Genomic DNA, 21,973 nt, shown 5'->3' on the forward strand with positions numbered 1-21,973 from the left:
GCCTAAGACATTAGTATATTGCACATAACAAAGTTTTAGCAATTAAACTACTGCGATTTTTACTTTATTAAACTATACGTTTAAAAGCCAAAGGTAGGGCAGCCTGTCAGGTGATCCACCTGTAACTCCAGCTCTAGGCTCTCCACACCCTTTTCTGGCCTCTGCCACACACACACACACACATAAAAATAAGAGAAATCCTTAAAAACAAAAGGCTACAGCATTGTTTCTTTTCCTCTAGGGCTGGACAATGAACTCAGCCTTGGGCATGGCAGACAAAATGCTCCACTAGCAAGCATTAGTTCTGGCTTATGATAGCTAGAATTAACAAAAGTATTTTAAAATTTGAACTTGTTTTAGAAAAATTGCAACAGAATAACTAAATTAATTTCACACTAAAAAGTAGGCTGTTTTTGGGGCTGGAGAGATGGCTCAGCGGTTAAGAGCACTGACTCTTCTTCCAGAGGTCCTGAGTTCAGTTCCCAGCAACCACATGGTGGCTCACAACCACCTTGAATGAGACCTGGTGCCCTCTGCTAGCATGCAAGCAGAAGACATAATAAATAAATAAAATCTTTAAAAAAAGAAAAAAAAGTAGGCTGTTTTCATGAACTATGATAACATCATCCTAGAAATGACCATGTGTTAGCCAAAAGCAGTCACAACTTATGGAGCCCCCCCCCCCCCGCGCCCTCCCCCACCCCCGCCCTTGGGGTTTTTTAAGGCAGGGTTTCTTCAGAGATCCACCTGCCTCTACCTTCTGAGTGCTTGAATTAAAGACGTGCGCCACCAACGCCCCGCTAAGCTTTGCCCATTCTTAACACACATACATGCACCCACACAGAGAAAGACAGATAAGACATACAGACAGACAGATATACTCTCTCTCTCTGAAGGCTCATGTATTGAAGGCTTCATCCCCAGCCCGAAGAGCCAGTGGGAAGGTGGCAGAACCTTCAGGGGTGGGGCCAGTGGAAGAAAGTAAGGTAACCGGTGTGTGTGTGTGTGTGTGTGTGTGTGAGTGTGTGTGTGTGTGTGAGTGTGTGTCTGTGTGTGAGTGTGAGTGTGTGAGTGTGTGTGTGTGTGTGAGTGTGTGTCTGTGTGTGAGTGTGAGTGTGTGAGTGTGAGAGTGTGTGAGTGTGAGTGTGTGAGTGTGTGTGTGTGTGTGTGTGTGTGAGTGTGTGTGTGAGTGTGAGTGTGAGTGTGTGTGTGAGTGTGTGTGTGTGTCAGATTCTTAGGGATTATGGGGACTTTAACTCTTCGATTTCTCTTTGCTTCCCAGCCACAATGAAGTGACTGGACCTCCTCCAACCTCATGCTCACACACAATGTACTGTGCTACCCACAGGCCCAAACAGCATGACAGGCGACCACAACTGAAGCCAGGAAAGCAACATACCTGTAACGCAGGTGTGTTCGTTATTTTCTGTGCTGTGATGGTTTCAAAGATAACGGCCCCTGCAGGCCCAGAAGTTTAGTTTAAGTGTTTGGTTCCCAGGTGGAACCGTTTGGGAAGGATTAGGAGGTGTGGCCTTGTTGGAGGAAGGATGTCACTGGATGTAGGCTCTGAGGTTTCAAAAGCCCACAGCAGGCCCAGTCTCTTTCTCTCCCTCAGCTCCAACTTGTGGATCAGCTGTGCTCTCAGCCACTGCTCCAGCACCGTGTCTGCCCGCCTGCCGGCATGCTCCCTGCCATGATGACAGACTAATGCTCTCAACTGTAAGCGAGCCCCCAATTTAAAAGTTGCCTTGGTCATGGTTTCTCTTCACAGCAATACCACAATAACTAAGATGCTATCCCCAAATGCTTGACAAAAAGCAACTTAAGGAAGAGAGGGGTTCCTTCTGGCTCACAGTCACCATGGTAGGGTCGGCATGACCACAGCTCTGAGGCAGCAGGCACATGCAACTAGGCCACCTTACCTTCTATCTCAGTGGGGAAGGAGCAGAGAGGAGGAGATGGCATCTGGCTTTCTCCCTGTCCTCCTATTCCGTCTGGGCCCCCAGTCTTTTGGGTGGACGTGCGGCCAATCTCCACAGTGGGTCTCCCCTCCTCAGCTATGCCTCCCTGGAAATGCCCCCAAAGACACGCCCAGAAGCATGTCTCATTACTGACGGGTGACTCTAAACCCAGCCAAGCTGACAATGAAGACTAACATCACATCATATAAACTGATTATCTGAGGTTGTCTGTCATGTGATAGAAAGCTAACAGACCAACGTAGACATAGGAACCTTAGTCACTAGAAAGTCAGATGCCTGTCTCTTGACAAGGAGCCAATCAGAAGTTAGCTGGTGGCACTATGCTTTATGGCTCTGGGTGTGCTTTACGGACAAGCACACAGCAATGACGTAGAGAGCATAGCAACCACCCTGGGAGGGCCTATGGGCCATAACAACCAGTTGACCAATCAACACCAATCGTAAGCCTGTGCGTACCCCCTAGACACTCCCCTTACGCTGCCCTATAAGATCTTTTGGGAGCCCCTAGGAGCTGTCTTTTCTAGCTGTCCGCCATGGCGGGTGGGTGAAAGACCCGAGCTAACATGGGGTTAGCTCATTAAATTACAATAAAGCCTCGTGCAGTTTGCAGCAAGCTCTCGAATCCGCCTGGTGATTGGGGTGACGGAGAACGTGGCCTGGGACCCCGGATACTTGAGTTTTCGGGGGTCTAACAATATGATTGATGCATATTTTAATTAACTAAATTTTGTTTGTTTTGTCAAGAAGCCTACAGGGTTTTCTCTATAGGTTTGGAGACTGTCCTGGAACTCTCTTTGTAGATCAGGCTGGCCTTGAACTCACAGAGATCCACCTGCCTCTGCCTCCCGAGTGCTGGGATTAAAGGTGTGCGCCACCAACGCTCAGCTTAATTTATTTTTTACTGATCTGATTTTAAATGTTATTTACAGTTTATCTTTAATTACATGTTTTTTTTTAGAGAGTGCATGTATGTGTTTGCACGAGCAAGCACGTGCAAGGAAGGAAGTGTGCTGTGTACGCATTCGTGTGTCCCAGGTATTGAACTCAGGTTGTCAGGCTTGATGGCAGGTGTTTTTACCCCCTCAACTATCTTAGGAGCCCTAAAACTCCTTTTTCTAAAAGCAGCAAAACAGTAAAGACTTTGTCAAAAGCAGCGCCCTGTCTTATGACTTTCCATTCAAGCAGGGTGACTGACTGCACCACCCACTCAGCAAGGCTGCGCACCAAGACAGCCATGTGCTCATTGGTGTTTAAAGCAAGATTTCTTCCGAATCAAAGCACAGAATAAACATTTACATAGGGACCACCTTTATGCCTAGCAACTTGTAGGAGTGGCTGGGATGACTGCACACTGGCCTAACTGCAAGCAACCATCCTTGTAAAAATATTTACATGGCTATGACCACCCAGGGAAACGTTTTTTTATATTTGGTTATTTCGTGAACACAGAGGACTAAACATAGGCAAATGTCCTAACATCCTGTCATTTCAGCAGAAATGACATAAGAAAATCCAAGATTCCTAAGGACATTTTGTTTTAAACCTCTATAGCATTATTTCCTGTTTTTTTGTTTTGTTTTGAATACTGCTGGGGATTGAACCTGGAGCTTTTCACGACAGGTGAGCTCTCAGTGGTTAAATGACACATGCGTCACGTCCCTAGACCATATCTTCGTCTTTCTTTAATTATTATTTTTATTATTTTATGTGTACAGGTATTTTGCCTGTGTGTATGTCTTTCTTTAATTATTATTTTTATTATGTTATGTGTATGGGTATTTTGTCTGTGTGTATGTCCGTATGCCATGTGTGTACCTGGTGCTCACTGAGGCAAAAAAAGAGTATCAGATCCCTGGGATCTCATTACAGAGGGTTGTTGTGACTGTTGAGCGGTGCTGAGAATCAAGCCTCGGTTCTAGGAGAGCAGCAGGTGCTTCAAAAGCCCACTCATTCCCTGTTTCTCTCTCTCTGCTTCCTGCTTGTGGGTCAGAGACGGTTCTCAGCTTCTTCTCCAGCCTGCCTGCTGCCATGCTCCCCGCTTTGACAGACATGAACTCACCCTTTGAACCGTAAGCAAGCCTCCAATCAAATGCTGCCTTTTGTAGGAGTTGCTGTGGTCATGGTGTCTCCTCACAGCAACAGAGCACTAGGACAGATGTTATACTAAAAGCTTTAAAATAAATACTAACAGTCACTCATAGGGAGTAAGGAATGAATTGGTAACAGACGTCTGAGCGGCGATGCGGATTCCAGTAGAGAATGAGGAAATGGCGGTAAAACATTAGATTCTATATCCATCAGGCAGGCACACAACCAGAAAAGGTCTATTTTCAGGAATATAGGGCCTAGAAGGTTATTTCCCACACAGACAACCTGAGGACTTAAAGGCACAAAAGTTACAACAAAATGAAGGCATTTTCCAAATGACAAAACATGGGACCCAAGAAACAATGACAGCTTGGGGATACACGAATGTGAGGTCTGTCCAGTTTGCTTCTCAGCCACGGAGTATCAGCAGAACCTGGAAACACCACTGCCAAGCATTCCACGGGGGAGGCAATCACAGACCAAGAAGGGAAATGTACCCCGTGTGAATGTGTAGTCAGTGCTAACATATTCAGTCATTAAAGGAAAACCCCATTACTGTGCAGCTTCAGAGTATACTTGTAACCACAGTGTGTGTGTGTGTGGGGGGGTCACACAGAGCTAGAAAGAAGAAACATAGGGTAGCGGTAACTACAGAACTCCAAGTACCAGGCCTGCTCATAATACCGCCCACTTGACATCAGCCACACAGGCAGTCTGTTATCCCTACTTTTACACAGGAAACTAAGGCACTGAAAGATGTACTCATTTGCCCAACATTGTAAATCCAGTAAACAGATGAAGGGGATTAAATGTGGACAGTCTGGATCCAGAGTTCATATCCCTTTTAGCGCGCGCGTGCGTGCGTGCGTGTGTGTGTGTGTGTGTGCATGCGTGTGTGTGTGTGTGTGTGTGTGTATGTGTGAGAGAGAGAGAGAGAGAGCACTCTCGAGTGTGTCCAGGGCACAGGTGGAGGTCAGAACACAGCTTTAGGAGCTGGTTTCACCTTCTCCCTTGTTGAGCAGGCAGGTCTCTTGTTTACGTCTTTCTGTGGACTCCAGGCTAGCTGGCCAACCACCTTAAGTGATTCTCTTCTCTGTGCCTCCTGTCCTGCTTTAGGAGTTGAGGGGTTGCAGATGTGGGCTGCCACACCCACCTCTATGCAGAATTGAGCTTGGGCCATCAGGCCTGCTCACATGGCACTTGTACCCACTGGTCCTCCTCCCCAGCCACCAAGCTCATGTTCATTTAGGTTTTTGGGGGGTTGGTTTCTTGGGGGGCAGTTTTGTTTGTTTTTTGAGACAAGATCCTACTCTGTAGCCCAGAATAGTTCCCAAGTCACAATCTTTTTGCCCTAGAATTGGAGCAATAAGTATGAGTCACAAGTTAATTTTCTTCTTAATTATTATACTGGGCTACCTCTCAGGATACAGGTATTATCAACTGTGACAATATTAAAATAAAAATCTAGGAAGCACTTCAGTCCACATAGATTTGAAGCAGCCCACCACTAAACTATGCCAAAAGTACAAAATACTGAAGACAGCCAGCCAAGTGGTGTACACCTTTAATCCCAGCACTCAGGAGGCAGAAGTGGGCAGGTCTCTGAGAGCAGTTCATGTGAGCCAGAACCACACAGTGAGACCCTACCTCAAGTATGATATAATAAAGTATAATATAATACTGACTGCAGTGCTCACAAGGCAAGGAAAGCTCTTCCTCTGATTTTAGTGACAATAAATATAGCATTAGTGGTAGGGTCGCATGATCCCAGAGCAAGCTGGAGGCCGGCCATGGTTATGAAAGGTCCTAGTTTAAAAATTAAAATGGAGCCAGGCAGTGGTGGCGCACACCTTTAGTCCCGGCACCTGGGAGGCAGGCAGATTTCTGTGGGTTTGAGACCAGCCTGGTCTACAAGAGTTAATTCCAGGACTGCCTCCAAAACTACACAGGGAAACCCTGTCTCGAAAAAAAAAAAAAACAAACAAAAAAATTAAAATGGAAAAAAAATAAATAGATAGTAACGAAAGCTTATTACTCAGTCATATAGCTGAAAGGCACTAAAAGGAGTAAAGGGCCAGAGTCCCTACATTAAAGGTGGCTCTCCAGGATATCAAAGGAGCAGGGAGAATTGAGTCAAGGGGTTTCCCACCTCATATTTAACCTTTCAAGATTCTTATTTTAAAAAATATTTTCCTGGGGCTGGAGAGATGGCTCAGAGATTGAGAGCACTGACTGCTCTTCCAGAGGTCCTGAGTTCAATTCCCAGCAACCACATGATGGCTCACAACCATCCGTTATATGATCTGCTGCCCTCTTCTGGTGTGCCGATATACATGGAAGCAGAATGTTGTATACATACTAAATAAATAAATAAAATCTTAAAGTTTTTTCCCTGAATATGTGTGTGTGTGTGTGTGTGTGTGCGTGCGCGCGCGCGCGCACACGCACATGGCTATGTAAAGGTAAGGGTTAACTTTTGGAAGCTGGTTCTCTCTTTCCTCCATGTGGGTCTCAGGGATTGAACTCAGGTCATCAGCCTTAGTTTGCAGCCTGACTCCCCTATGTGATCTCCTCGGCTTTCATTCTGATCTTTAATAGAATATTTTTTGACACATGAATAGCTCGTTTCTCTTTAGAACTGCACAGAACTAGAAGAAACTGAGACCACTTAGACGGCCAGTTCACTGAACAGTTAAGATCCCACCCATTTGCTCCCTGACAGGAGACATTGCTGCTCCGCCACCAGGAGGGAGGACTTATGTCCCTCCTTCCACAGGGAGCTGGGGCTGTGACCCGTGGAGATGCCCCCTGACCGCTAACGCAATACAGCAGGGCGCCTTAGCTTCCTCACATGGACACACACTTTGAAGGCCACAGGCAGTGTGATAACGATTCTGGCCAGCTCAAGCTACCTTGTTGGTGAGAAAACAAGTTTGGGAAGTCGGAGAGGGAGGGACACAGAGAGATGGGGGGAGAAAGGGTGGGTAGGAAAGATCCCTACACACAAAGGCTCTCAAGCAAGCGGTTCTCAACCTTTCTTAGGCTGTGAACCTTTAACACAGCTCCTCCTGTTGTGGTGATGCCACCAAAAAAATGCATATCTGACATGTGACCCCTATGAAAGGGTCACTCAGTACCACAAAGGGTTAAGACCCAAAGGTTGAGAACCACTGACTGCCATAGAGGAAAGAGAAGTGAGACACACACACACACATTTCTAAACGGTGGCATTATCAGTGAGTCTTCAGCTTTTCACACTCGGTACTAGTAACCACTAGTTACACGTAGCTATTTAAATGAGTCAAATTGAATACAATTTGAAAATCAACCTTTCAGGGTTGGAGAGAGGGCTCAATGCTTAAGAGAATTGGCTGCTCTTCCAGAGGTCCTGAGTTCAATTCCCAGCAACCACATGGTGGCTCACAACCATCTGTAATGAGATCTGCTGCTGTCTTCTGGCCTGCAGACACACATGCAGACAGAACACTGTGTACATAATAAATAAATCTTAAAAGAAAAAAGAAAGAAAGGGAGAAAGAAAGGGAGACAAGAAGAAAGAAAGAAAAAGAAAATCAACCTTTCAATCAACACATTGCAGGGCTCAGTCATGTGTAGGCCTACATGGTGCTGTGGCCTCCACTTGAGGCCTTGCCTGGGACAGAAATGGCCAGCTGCAGGTCCATGTCCCCCATTACGAGGAGTCTTTGCTAGCGTCACTCTCACAGGCTCTGTGGAGTTTCCATTGCACTGGGTTTCCACCTCACCCCTGAAATGCACACCCCCATTCCAGTCACATCGACTTGTATTCTCCACCCTCCTGTTCCCAACCCCAGCCACTCCAAGTCATCCCTTCACGATAAAGGCCTTGGAGAGATCAGGGACACAAGGAACACACCTAAACACAATAAAGGCAATATACAGCAAACCAACAGCCAACATCAAATTAAATGGAGAGAAACTCAAAGACAGCCCACTAAATTCAGGGACAAGACTAGGATGTCCACTCTCCCCATGTCTGTTCAACACAGTACCCAAAGTTCTAGCTAGAGCATAAGACAACTGGAGGAGATCAAGAGGACACTAGCTGGAAAGGGAGAAGTCAAAATATCTTTATTTACAGATATATAAAGGAGTCAACACATAAGGGACCCTAAAAATTCCACCAGGGAACTCCTACAGCTGGAAAACACTTTCAGAAAAGTAGCTGGGTACTTTTTAATTCACAAAATTCAGTGACCTTCCTATATACAAATGACAAATGAGAAAGAAATCAGGGAAACAACACCTTTCACAACAGCCTCAAACAATATAACATATCTTGGGATAACTCTAATCAAGAGAGTGAAAGACTTCTATGATAATAACTTCAACGATTTGTAGAAAGAAATTGAAGAAGATATCAGAAGAGGGGAAGACATCCCATGCTCATGGATTTGTAGGATTAATACAGTAAAAATGGCCACCCTACCCAAAGTAATCCACAGATTCAACGAAATCCCCATCAAAATTCAAAAGCAATTCTTCACAAATCTTAAAAGGGCGATTTTCAGAATTCTTATGGAAACACACAAAACCCAGATAGCTAAGACAATGCTGACTAATAAAAGAATTGTTGGAAGTATCACCTTTCAAGGTATATTACTGAGCTACAGTAATAAAAACAGCATGGTATTGGGGGAAAAAACAGACACACTGATCAATGGAATAGAATAGACCTAGTCAGGCGGTGGTGGCACACACCTTTAATCCCAGCACTCAGGAGGCAGAAACAGGTGGATCTCCGTGAGTTTGAGGCCAGTTCAAGGCCAGCTTGGTCTACAAAGTGAGTTCCAGGACAGCCAGGACTGTCACACAGAGGGAAAAAAAAAAAAAAAAGAAAGAAAGAAAAGAATTGATAACCCAGATATAAAAGCACACACCTATGGACACCTGATTTTCAATAAAGAAGCCAGAAATATATACTGGAAAAAAGGCAGAGTGTTCAACAAGTGGGGTTGGCCCAGCTGGATGTGTGCATGTAGAAAACTCAAATAGATTCATACTTAACACTCTGAACAAAACTCAACTCCAAACGGATCAAAGACCACAACATAAAACCAGACACACTGAATCTGATACAAGAGAAAGTAGGGAGCAGCCTTGAACCCATTGACACAAGAAAAGACTTCCTGAGCAGAACACCAATAGTGCAGACACTAAGATCAACAATTAATAAATAGAACTTCATGAAACTGAGAAGCTTCTTCAGGACACAAGACACCATCATTTGGACAAAGTGACAGCCTACAGGCTGGGAAAAGATTTTTACCAACTACATCTGATAGAGGGCTAATATCTAAAATCTGTAAAGAACTCAAGAAATTAGATATCAAAAAACAAATAACCCAATTAAAAAATGAGGTATAGCTCTAAGCAGAAAGTTCTCAATAGAGGACTCTCAAATAGCTGAGAAACACTTAAAGAAATGTTCAACATCCTTAGCCATCAGCGAAACGCGATTCCATCTTACACCCATCAGAATGGCCAAGATCAGTAACACAATGACAGCGCACTGTCATTGCAGCAAGAACACGCACTCACTCACTGGTGATGGGAGTGCAAACTGGTCTGGCCGCTCTGGAAATCAGGGTGGTGGTTTCTCAGGAAGATGGGGACCCATCTACCTCAAGCCCCAGCTGCACCACTCTTGGGCACATGCCTAAAGGATGCTTCATCCTAACCACAGAGACACTTGCTCAACCATGGTCACTTCCGCTCAATTCTTAATAGCCAGAATTCGGATAAAGAAAATGTGATTTTTAAAAATTTCTATTTATTTATTTATTTTTGGTCTTTCGGGACAGGGTTTCTCTATGTAGCTTTGCAGACCAGGCTGGCCTCGAACTCACAGAGATCCGCCTGCCTCTGTCTCCCAAGTGCTGGGATTAAAGACATGCGCCACCAATGCCCATCTAGTAATACATTTATACAATGGAGTTATTACTCAACTGGTTAAAAAAAAATAAAATTCACAGGTAAATGGATGGAACTAGAAAAAAATCATCCTGAGTGAGTTAACCTAGACACAGAAAGACAAATATGGTCAGTGCCTTGCTCAGCCCTCATCAGAGAAGCTTCCTCCTGCAGTAGATGAGAATTCACACAGAGATCACAGCCAGACGCTACGCAGAGAGTGAGCGACCTCGGAACACTCAGCCTAACTGAGTGTGAGTGTGAGTGTGTGTGTGTGTTGTAGGTGCGCATGTGTGTGGTGTTTGTTTCCAGGCTAGAGGAGGACAGCAGGTATCATGCCCTGTCCTTCTCTGCCTTACTCCATCTAGACAGGGTCTTTAACTAAACCCGGGGCTAGGCCAGTGGCCACCAAGCGGCAGGAAGCTGTCTCCACAGCCCCGATTATTTCTAAGGATGTTTTGAAATAGGAATAGAAAAATAATGAAGCGTTCACCTGTAGTTAGCAGAGCTGCTGTCATTACTTAGTCTATGCTTTTCTATGCCATCTTTACCTTAGCTGTGTTAATTTTAGGCCAATCCCCACACTGTTTTATCCATTGTTCTAATCTGCATTATGTGTGTACACATATGTATGTGTGTATGTGTGTATATATGTGTGTATGTATGTGTGTGTGTGTATGTATGTGTGTGTGTGTATGTATGTGTGTGTGTGTATGTATGTGTGTGTGTGTGTGTATGTGTGTATGTATGTGTGTGTGTATGTATGTGTGTGTGTGTGTATGTGTGTGTGTATGTATGTGTGTGTGTGTGTATGTATGTGTGTATGCATGTATGTATAGGCGTATGTATGTATATGTGTGTATGTGTAGGTGTGTCAGCCTTGTGTGTTGGTACTCAGGAGTTCCCACCCTGTTTTTTAAGGCAGAGTAACTCCCTAAGACTTGGACTTGACAGGATAGGCTGGCCAGCCAAGTAATATCTCTGTACCCCAGTGCTGGGACTGCAAGCACATGCCACCATGCCCAGTTCTTTTCATATGTGCTGGAAGTGGAACTCGGATTCTCATGATTACATGCTAAGTACTTACTGAGCCATCCCTTGCCCCCCCCCAAGAACTTTTTAACATAGCTATTCAACCACTATCAGAATGTAAGCAGCACCCTCCATGGCCTCTGCATCAGCTCCTGCCTCCAGGTTCCTGCCCTGCCTGAGCTCCTGTCCTGACTCCTTCAGTGATGTACAGTGATGTGGAAGTGTAAGCCAAATTAACCCCTTCCTCCCCAGCTTTCTTTTGGTCCTGGTGTTTCATCACAGCAATAGTGACCCTAACTAAGACACTCTGACATGACATTATGAGTCAGGAACGGCCAAAGATGCTGCTGAATTCCTCCTCTGCTGGCCATGTGAACCTGCAAGACACAGACACACACACACACAGGGGCACACACACCACACACATGTGCACCTACAACACACACACATACATAAAAGAAGGTATAAAAAAAGTTAAAATTAGCTAATAACAAACTTCTCTAGTTAAATGTTTTGATTTGGGCCGACTCATCACAGACCAGACCAGCGCCATCCAACCAGATCCCTCCAGGCTTGTCCAGGCTTGAAACAGACACGCCCAGGCAGGGAGGAGCTCCCTGAATCCGGGTACAGGACACTCTTCCTTCCCCTTCCGCCGACTCATCACAGACCAGACTAGGTGAGCGATCCCCTGCTTTTACCCAACTTCTGTCCTAAGCACCATCCACATAGATCCCTCCAGGCTTGTCCCTGCTTGAAACAGACACGCCCAGGCAGGGAGGAGCTCCCTGAATCTGGGTACAGGACACTCTTCTTTCCGTTCCCGGCGACCGATCTGCCTGGAGGATCCCTATGGAGGCCTAACTCCTGCAGAGTGAGCAGACTACGAGGAGAGGCAAGACCATCCAGAGCTTCGGACATTGAATTCCTGGCCCACACACACTACAGAGTAACAAGAGGAGATAGAGAGATCCTACCTCACTCACTGGAAAAAGATATGGGAAGAAGACAGAATAAGAACTCGCTCAACAACAGAAAGACCAATATGACACCACCAGAATCTAGGGACTCCACTCCAGCAAGACCTGAAAAGCCCAACATAGTGCATGAAGATGAGATGGACCTCAAAAATTATCTCAGCAAGATGATAGAGACCTTCAAAGAGGAAACAAGAAAATCCCTTAAAGAAATAGAAGAAAAAGCAAGCAAAAAATTACAGGAAATAGAGGAAAAGACAAACCAAAAAATTCAAGAAATAAACAAATCTCTTAAAGAAGCTAAAGAAACCCAAGATAAAACAACCAAACAAGTGAAGGAAGCTCTTGAAACAGTTCAAAGCATGAAAGCTGAATTAGACACAATAAAGAAAACACAGAATGAGGTGATGCTGGAAATGGAAAGACTGGATAAACGATCAGGATCTAAAGACGTGAGTATAACTAATAGAATCCAAGAGACAGAAGAGAGAATCTCAGCTATTGAAGACTCGCTAGAGGATATACATTCATCAACCAAAGAAAACCTCAAGTCCAACAAATCCCTAACACAAAATATCCAGGAAATATGGGACACCGTGAAAAGACCAAACCTAAGAATAATAGGTGTAGAAGAAGGTGAAGAAACACTGCTCAAAGGTACAGAAAACATATTCAACAAAATCATAGAAGAAAACTTCCCCAACCTACAGAAAGATATGCCTATGAAAGTACAAGAAGCTTATAGGACACCAAACAGACTGGACCACAAAAAGAAGTCCCCCCGACACATAATAATCAAAACTCCAAATCTACAGAATAAAGAGAAAATATTAAGAGCTGCAAAGGAAAAAGGCCAAGTAACATATAAAGGCAAACCAATCAGAATCACACCCGACTTCTCAATGGAAACTATGAAAGCCAGAAGGTCTTGGATAGATACCCTACAAGCACTAAGGGAGCATGGATGTCAACCCAGACTACTGTACCCAGCAAAACTTTCAATCATTATAGATGGAGAAAACAAGATATTCCATGACAAAAACAGATTTAAACAATACATATCCACAAATCCAGCACTACAGAAGGTTCTGGAAGGAAAACTCCAACCCAAGGAACATAACTACATGCACAAGAACACAGGCAATAGATAATCTAATTTTGCCAAACACAAAAAGAAGCAGGAGGGCAAAATCCACACGCAATGATACCACCAACAATAAATCCAAAACAAACAAGAACCAATGAACAATGGACATTAATATCCCTAAATGTCAATGGTCTTAATTTACCCATAAAAAGATACAGGTTAACAGAATGGATACGAAGACAGAATCCATCTTTCTGCTGTTTACAAGAAACACACCTCAACTTCAAAGACAGGCGATATCTCAGAGTAAAAGGATGGGAAAAGATTTTCCAATCAAATGGCCTCAAGAAACAAGCCGGTGTAGCAATCCTAATATCTAACAAATTGGACTTTAAACTAAAATCAATCAAAAGAGATGAAGAAGGGCATTTCATACTCATCACAGGAAAAGTCCATCAAGATGAAATCTCAATCCTGAACATCTATGCTCCAAATACGAAGGCACCCACATTTGTGAAAGAAACATTACTAAAGCTCAAACCACATATAAAATCACACACACTTATAGTAGGAGACTTCAACACCCCCCTTACACCATTAGACAGAAACTTAACAAAGAAACAAAGGATCTGAAAGAAGTTATGACCCAACTGGGTTTAACAGATATCTATAGAACATTCCATCCAAACACAAAAGAATATACCTTCTTCTCAGCGCCACATGGCACCTTCTCAAAATTGACCACATAGTTGGCAGCAAAGCAAACCTCCACAGTTACAAAAGAATTGAAATAACCCCCTGTATCTTATCAGACCACCATGCATTAAAGCTGGAATTCAACAGCAATACGAATTGCAGAAAACCTACATTTGCGTGGAAAATGAATAACACCCTATTGCACCATTCCTGGGTTGAGGAAGAAATAAAAAGAGAAATTAAAGACTTCCTAGAATTTAATGAGAATGTGGACACAACATACCCAAACTTATGGGACACCCTGAAAGCAGTGCTAAGAGGGAAGTTCATAGCACTAAGTGCCCACGTGAAGAAACTGGAGGAAAGTCACATTAGAGAATTGACAGAACAACTGAAAGCTTTAGAGCAAGAGGAAGCAAACACACCAAGGAGGAGTAGACGCCAGGAAATAATCAACCTGAGAGCCGAAATCAAACAAAGTAGAAACTAGGAAAACAGTACAAAGAATCAATGAAACAAAGAGTTGGTTCTTTGAGAAGATCAACAAGATAGACAAACCTCTAGCCAAACTAACCAAAAGGCAGAGAGAGAGCATGCTAATTAACAAAATCAGAAATGAAAAGGGGGATATAACAATGGACACTGAGGAAATCCAGAGAATCTTTAGGTCATACTTTGAAAACCTGTATTCCACAAAATTGGAAAATCTAAAGGAAATGGACAGCTTTCTGGATAAATATCACTTACCAAAATTAAATCAAGATCAGATAAACAGTTTAAATCGACCTATAACCCCTAATGAGATAGAAGCAGTAATCAAAAGCCTCCCAACCAAAAAAAGCCCAGGGCCAGATGGCTTCATTGCAGAATTCTACCAGAAATTCAAAGAAGAGCTAATTCCAGTACTCCTCAAACTGTTCCGCACAATAGAAGCAGATGGGATATTGCCAAACTCTTTCTACGAGGCTACAATCACTTTGATACCCAAGCCACACAAAGATAAGACTAAGAAAGAGAACTACAGACCGATATCCCTCATGAACATTGATGCTAAAATACTCAATAAAATATTGGCGAATCGAATCCAAGAACATATCAGAAAAATCATCCACCACGATCAAGTAGGCTTCATCCCAGGAATGCAAGGATGGTTCAACATATGAAAAACCATCAATGTAATCCACTATATAAACAAACTGAAAAAGAAAAACCACATGATCATCTCACTAGATGCTGAAAAAGCCTTTGACAAAATCCAACATCCCTTCATGATAAAGATCTTGGAGAGAACAGGAATAACAGGATAAAGGCAATATACACCAAACCAATAGCCAACATCAAACTAAATGGAGAGAAACTCGAAGCTTTTCCTCTAAAATCAGGAACAAGACAAGGCTGTCCACTCTCTCCATACCTCTTCAATATTGTACTTGAAGTTCTAGCTAGAGCAATAAGACAAGAAAAGGGGATCAAAGGGATACAAATTGGAAAGGAAGAAGTCAAACTTTCACTATTTGCAGATGACATGATAGTCTACATAATTGACCCGAAAAACTCTACCAGGAAACTCATACAGCTGATAAACACCTTCAGCAAGGTAGCAGGATACAAAATTAACTCAAAAAAATCTGTAGCCCTACTGTATACAGATGATAAACTCAATGAGAAAGAAATCATGGAAACATCACCTTTCACAATATCCACAAGCAACATTAAATATCTGGGGGTAACACTAACCAAAAAAGTGAAAGACCTGTACAATAAGAACTTTGAGACTTTAAAGAAAGAAATTAAAGAAGATACCAGAAAGTGGAAAGATCTCCCATGCTCTTGGATAGGCAGAATTAACATAGTAAAAATGGCAATCCTACCAAAAGCAATCTACAGATTCAACGCAATCCCCATCAAAATCCCAACACAGTTTTTCACAGACATTGAAAGAACAATACTCAACTTTATATGGAAAAATAAAAAACCCAGGATAGCCAAAACAACTCTTTACAATAAAAGATCTTCTGGAGGCATCACCATCCCTGACTTCAAGCTCTACTATAGAGCCATAGTTCTGAAAACAGCTTGGTATTGGCACAAGAATAGACAGATAGACCAATGGAATCGCATTGAAGACCCAGATATTAATCCACTCACCTACGAACACCTTATTTTTGACAAAGGTGCTAAATCCATACAATGGAAAAAAGATAGCATCTTCAACAAATGGTGCTGGCACAATTGGATTCGGACATGCAGAAAATTGCAGATTGATCCATACCTGTCACCATGCACAAAACTTAAGTGCAAATGGATCAAAGATCTCTCCATAAATCCAGCCACACTGAATCTTCTAGAAGAGAAAGTGGGAATAACCCTTGAACAAATTGGCACAGGAGAACGATTCCTGAACATCACGCCAGAAGCACAGACACTGAGGTCTGCAATCAATAAATGGGACCTCCTGAAACTGAGAAGCTTCTGTAAGGCAAAGGACACAGTCAGTAAGACAAAACGACCACCCACAGAATGGGAAAAGATCTTCACCAGCCCCACATCTGACAGAGGACTGATTTCCAAAATATACAAGGAGCTCAAGAAGCTAGCCACCAAAACACCATACAATGAAATTAAAAAGTGGGGTGCAGAACTAAACAGAGATTTTTCAACAGAGGAATCTGAAATGGCTGAAAGACACTTAAGAAAGTGCTCAAAATCCTTGGCCATCAGAGAAATGCAACTCAAAACAACTCTGAGATACCACCTCACACCTGTCAGAATGGCTAAAATCAAAAATACCAATGACAATCTATGCTGGAGAGGATGTGGAGAAAAAGGAACACTCCTCCATTGCTGGTGGGAGTGAGAACTTGTAAGACCACTTTGGAAATCAGTATGGCGGTTGCTCAGAAAAATGGGAATCAATCTACCTCAAGATCCAGCCATTCCTCTCTTGGGTATATACCCAAATAGTGTATTCCATACAACAAGGACATATGTACAACCATGGTCATAGCAGCATTGTTTGTAATAGCCAGAACCTGGAAGCAACCTAGATGCCCCTCAACTGAAGAATGGAAAGAGAAAATGTGGTACATTTATACAATGGAGTACTACTCAGCAGAAAAATGCAATGGAATCTTGAAATTCGCAGGCAAATGGATGGAACTAGAAGAAACCATCCTGAGTGAGGTAACCCAATCACAAAAAGACAAACATGGTATGTACTCACTCATATATGATTTTTAGACATAGAGCAAAGGTTTACCAGTCTATAATGCTCTTCCCCAAAGAAACTAGGAAACATGAAGGACTCTAAGGGATAAATGGACCCCAGGAATGGAAGTGGCATAAACTCCCGAGCTAATTGAGAGCATGAGGGTAGGGGAGTGGGTGCTGCCACAATAAGAGCACAAGAAGAGGAGAGGAGAAGAAATGGAGGAGCAGAGATATTGAGTTGGGGGAAGAATAGAGGAGAGAGAGCAGGATGAGAGATACCATATCAGAGGGAGCCACTATAGGTCCGAGAAGAGATCTGGAACTAGAAAGATCTCCAGAGACCTACAAGGATGACACGATCTGACAGTCCGGGCAGTGGAGGAGAGGATGGCCTAGAAGCCCTTCCCCTAGAATGAGATTGATGACTACTCTCTATGCTATCCTAGAGTCCTCATCCAGTGGCTGATGGAAGCAGAGACAGACATACACAGAAATACACTGAGCTGAAATCTGGAACCTAGTTGAAGAGAGGGAGGAATGAAGAACGAAGGGGTCTGTACCAGGTTGGAGAAACCCACATAAACAGTTGGCCTGAAAAAGGGAAAGCATATCGACCCCAGACTCTCTTTGGGAGGTGGACTGGTTTTTTGCCCTGGTGTATGTGGGGGACTTTGAGAGCCCATCCCACTTGAAGGGATGCACTCTGTCTCTGAACACATGGGGAGGGACCCAGGCCCAGCACAGGAAGATTTGGTGGACTTGGTGGAGCCCCGGTTGGGGGCCCTACCCTGCCTGGGGAGTGGTGGGTGGATGGGGTGGGGGGTAGGTTGGAGGTGGGGGAGAAGGAATGGGGGTAAGGGGAGGGAGAGGGAGAGGGAGAGGGGAATTACATGTGAAACAAGCCTGTTCCCTAACTTGAATTAATAATAATAAAAAGAGAGAAAAAAAAATGTTTTGATTTGAAAGGCAAAGTCAAGGTTCTATCAGAGTATGAGATTAACATAAGTAAAATTCCAGTTACCCATGAAAAGGAGGAAAATATCAGGAATAGACACAACCTTTGATCCTATAATGACAGCCAAAGTCAGCCAACTTACATTCTACACAGAACGTTAATACAGGCTGTGCCTCTCGTCCTAAAAGTGCAACCTGAAAGGCTCCAAACACTAAAATTTCCTGAACACTAACATGATGTCACAAGTGGAAAAATCCTCATCTGACAGAAATACTAAAAATACTACACGAGGTCACCTCGGGCAATGCAAGGTATACATGAACACAGATATACTGGGTCCCATTACCAAGGCCCCTGAACACACACACAGACACACTTTTGGCCATAAACATTTCACACAAGCAATATTCACCCTGTACAGTTATTAGATTTCTTAGGCCACAGCCAGTACCTAGAATGGAGGCTGCAAAAGACAGACATCTCAAGGGAAGAGAGAGAAGCTATGAAATTCGTCACTGACCATCACAAGGGCCTGGAGAACCACAGTATGTGGACTGAAAAAATCATTTCACAGCCACATGAACTTCACCAAGTGACTTACTGTCTGTCACCTTTCGTCTCAGGAAAAGGAAAGGTAACTACGGTTGTCGCCTGACTTCCATTGGAAAAGACAATTTCCAAACACCTGGAAGGAGATTCTATAATCCCAGCCTGAAACCTTGTGAGCGACCCTGAACCAGAACCTGCCAGCCACACTGCTTCCCAGACCCTCGTCTTCAGAAGCTCATGAGATGGTGTACTTTTGCCTGAGGTTGCTAGGTTTTGATATAATCTGTGAGACAGCAACCCAAAAAAATAATATGTTATATGTAATAATTTGTCTATTAATTGATAGGCTAAAAGTTTTCTAAATATAGTTATTAAGACTCAGCCATATGGACTAGATTATAGAGACTAGCAGGCTCATCTCAGAGCAGCGTGCTTACACAGCAGAACAGCATACTCTAGATTGAATTTCTTGAACACAACCGTGGACTGATGGAAGAGAGCCATACAGATAAGAATCTGAAGTTCAGCACCTGGCCCAATGCTCAGACCATGCACACTGGCTTGGATTTATTCCACAGTGCCTACCTGTCCACAGTGTGTTTCAATACCAATAAAAGTCCTTTTAATCCTACCTGAATGAGGCACTTGCTCACATCGCTAGCACAGAGAGCTTTGTTACAGGTCTGTGACCTGGGGACACACATCAGGAACACCAGGGAGGCTAGGGTTAGCACAACAGAGGACGACTTCATGGTTCTTCGAAGGAACCCCTCGGTAACCGCCAGGAAGCTAAAAACAAAGCCAAACACACAAGACTTTAATTCGAAGGCAAATGGCAGGTCACAAAAGAAAACAAGCAAGAAACACTGTAAGTCAAGAATTAGTTGCTTGTGTCAAAATCCCTGAGGGATCATTTGAAAGTCATTCTCAAAGATTAAACATCCAAACATACGGGCTTGGGTGGCCATCTTTATTAAAGGAATGTAGAATGCTACTCAGACAAGGGAGGATGGAAATTATGGTGAACATGGCTAAAGCCCCAGCAATCTGGACGCAGACTGCTACTATTCAAATTCCAACGCTAGATTTTATTCAAATTCAATTTCAGTATTTAAACTCCTATGAGAACTGCCAGGCACAGTGCCTTTAAATCCCAGCACTTGGGAGGCAGAAACAGGTGGATCTCTCTAAGTCCATGGTCAGCCAGAGCTACCTAGAGAGACTCTGTCTCAAAAAAATTACACGTACATAAAATAATAAAAATTATATACATATATTTTTGTTTTAAGGGGACTCCTTTTTGCTATTAAAAAATGTTATGTGAATGTCTGGGTGTGTATGCACGCTTCCGTCCAGTGCTGCTGGAGGACACAAGACAGTATTGTATTCCGGAGCTGGACTTACAGGCTGTTGTGGCCTGCCAGATGTGGGTGCTGGGAACTGAACTCAGGGCTAGAGAGATGGCTCAGTGGTTAACAGTGTGCACTGCTATTGCAGAAGACCAGTCTTGTTCCCAGAACCCATCTGGGGCAGCTCACAATCACCTGTGACTTTAGCTTGACAGACAGACAGACAGACAGACAGACAGACAGACACACACACACACACACACACACACACTTAAAAATAGCAGAAGTGCATCTTTAAAAACATTAATACTGTATCATTTTAACACACCTTGTAGATTCTCTGGGTATCTGTGTTCACGTGCTGCTGGAGGTCGGACCTAGGGCCTGGGTTTGAGGCAAGGTTTCTACCAAAAACCATACCTTCAGCTCCAATTTTTAAAACGTTAGCATCAAAACAAAACTGTACGTGAAAATTACCCTAATGATTATCTCATTTTGTCAGTAAATACTTCAGAGAGAGAGAGGAGTGGAACCCACAACCATTCAAATAAGTGTACCAATAACAAACACCAATAAATTACTAATATCATTAGGAACTGTGGGTGAAGGTGAAGATACTCTTTTTGTTAGTACCAAAGAGTCTTCCATTATCAAGAAGGTAGCACAGTACAAAAAGAAGACAAAGGGCGGGGGCAGCAACACAGGTTTTCACAGGAGCTATAATTTGGGGCTGGCTAGATGGGTAGAAGCCCTTGGCCGGCCAACATTCTACGCCTCAAACTCGTGAGATCCGTGCTCTGACATACACGCCGTGGCACAGGTGCACAGGCGCGCGCGCACACACTAAAAATAATAAATAATAATAATATAGTAGAAGCTTAAGGGATATAATTTAAGGCTAAACCCCAAACTCCCAATGAAATCAATGAACACGAATATCAGCAGGGCCCGGTGAGGCATGCCCGCAACCCCAGCATTTGGCAAACAAGGTGGCAGGACAAGGAGCTTCCAAATTAAATAAATTAAAGACAAGCATGAGGGGCTGGAGGGATGACGACCTGGTGTTTTTAAGAGCGCTGGCCGCTCCTGTGAAGACCCGAGCTCGGTTCCCAGCACCCACATCAGGCAGGCCACATCTGGCTATCCCACAAGAGCCGGTCCGTGCAGCCCGGGGACAGCGGGACGGAAGCGTGCATGCACACACGGGCTGCACAGGCTTTTTGTTTTTAAGAAACACGAAACCAAATCCCCTCCGGACCGTGAAACTCGATGCTGACGCAGGGAGGGCTCAGCGGTGGAGCTCGCCGGCCCGGCCTCCGTGCGGGGCGTGACTCAGTTCTGAAACAGAAAGTCCCTGCGCTCTGACCGCGGGCACAAAACGTTCCGCAGGGGACCGTTACTAATCCAATTTGCTCGCCCGCTCGCCCGCCGCCCGGCCCGCAGCGGCTTCGCCCCCGCAGCCCCCGGCATCTCCGGCTCCCCCAGGTCCGCGCGCCCGCCGTGCTCCCGGGAGCCAGGGGACCGCCGCGCTCCTCCCAGGGAGGAGGGAGGGGCGTCGAGCCCCGGCGCCCGGTCCCGGGGTCCCGGGGTCCCGGGGTCCCGGAGGCGGCGAGCACCGCCGCCCTTTGTCCCCGCCGCTCGGGCCTCCGGGCACCCGCCCCCGCCGAGCGCCGCGGCCTGGCCTCCGAGCCCCGCTCGCCCGCCCGCCCGCGCGCGCTCACCGTGGCCACGGCCTCCTCCCGGCGGCCGAGCTTCCGAGCAGCTCCCGCTCGTCCCGGCGCCGCCAACACACAGGCCCGCCCGCTGCCCGCCCGCTCGCTCGCTGGCTGCCCCGCCGCTCCCCGCTCGCCCGCCCGCCCACAAGCCACGCCCCCGGAGCCTGGGCTGGTCACGCCCCCAGGTGTGTGCGCTGGTGCTGGCGCCTGTCCTGGGCCCCGCCCGCCAGCCTGCTGGCCCGCTGCCACCTGTCGGACGGGCGAGCGAGCGAGCCAGCGGCTCGCCTCTGGCTCCTGCCACCCCTTGTGAGAGCCCGCTGTGCGGTCCCCGCAGGGACGGCCGCACGAACGGAGGGAGCGGGCGGATGGGCGGGATGGTGG

The 21,973-nt window shown here is 45.0% G+C and overlaps 1 protein-coding gene across 1 annotated transcript in view; it reads right to left on the reverse strand.

Moving 5' to 3' along the window:
- Twsg1 (twisted gastrulation BMP signaling modulator 1) overlaps nt 1-21,749 on the reverse strand; it is a 38,226-nt gene extending 16,477 nt beyond the window's left edge. Inside the window, exons 1-2 of the mRNA XM_027397769.2 lie at nt 21,599-21,749; nt 19,161-19,317 (exon numbers count right to left, since the gene is read on the reverse strand). Coding sequence (XP_027253570.1) covers nt 19,161-19,280 — 120 coding nt within the window. The 5' untranslated portion in view covers nt 19,281-19,317; nt 21,599-21,749. The remainder of the gene's footprint in view (nt 1-19,160; nt 19,318-21,598) is intronic.
- Nucleotides 21,750-21,973: the final 224 nt, after the last annotated feature.

This window comes from Cricetulus griseus, chromosome 2 (genome assembly GCF_003668045.3).
Source record: "Cricetulus griseus strain 17A/GY chromosome 2, alternate assembly CriGri-PICRH-1.0, whole genome shotgun sequence".
Lineage (NCBI taxonomy): Eukaryota > Metazoa > Chordata > Mammalia > Rodentia > Cricetidae > Cricetulus > Cricetulus griseus.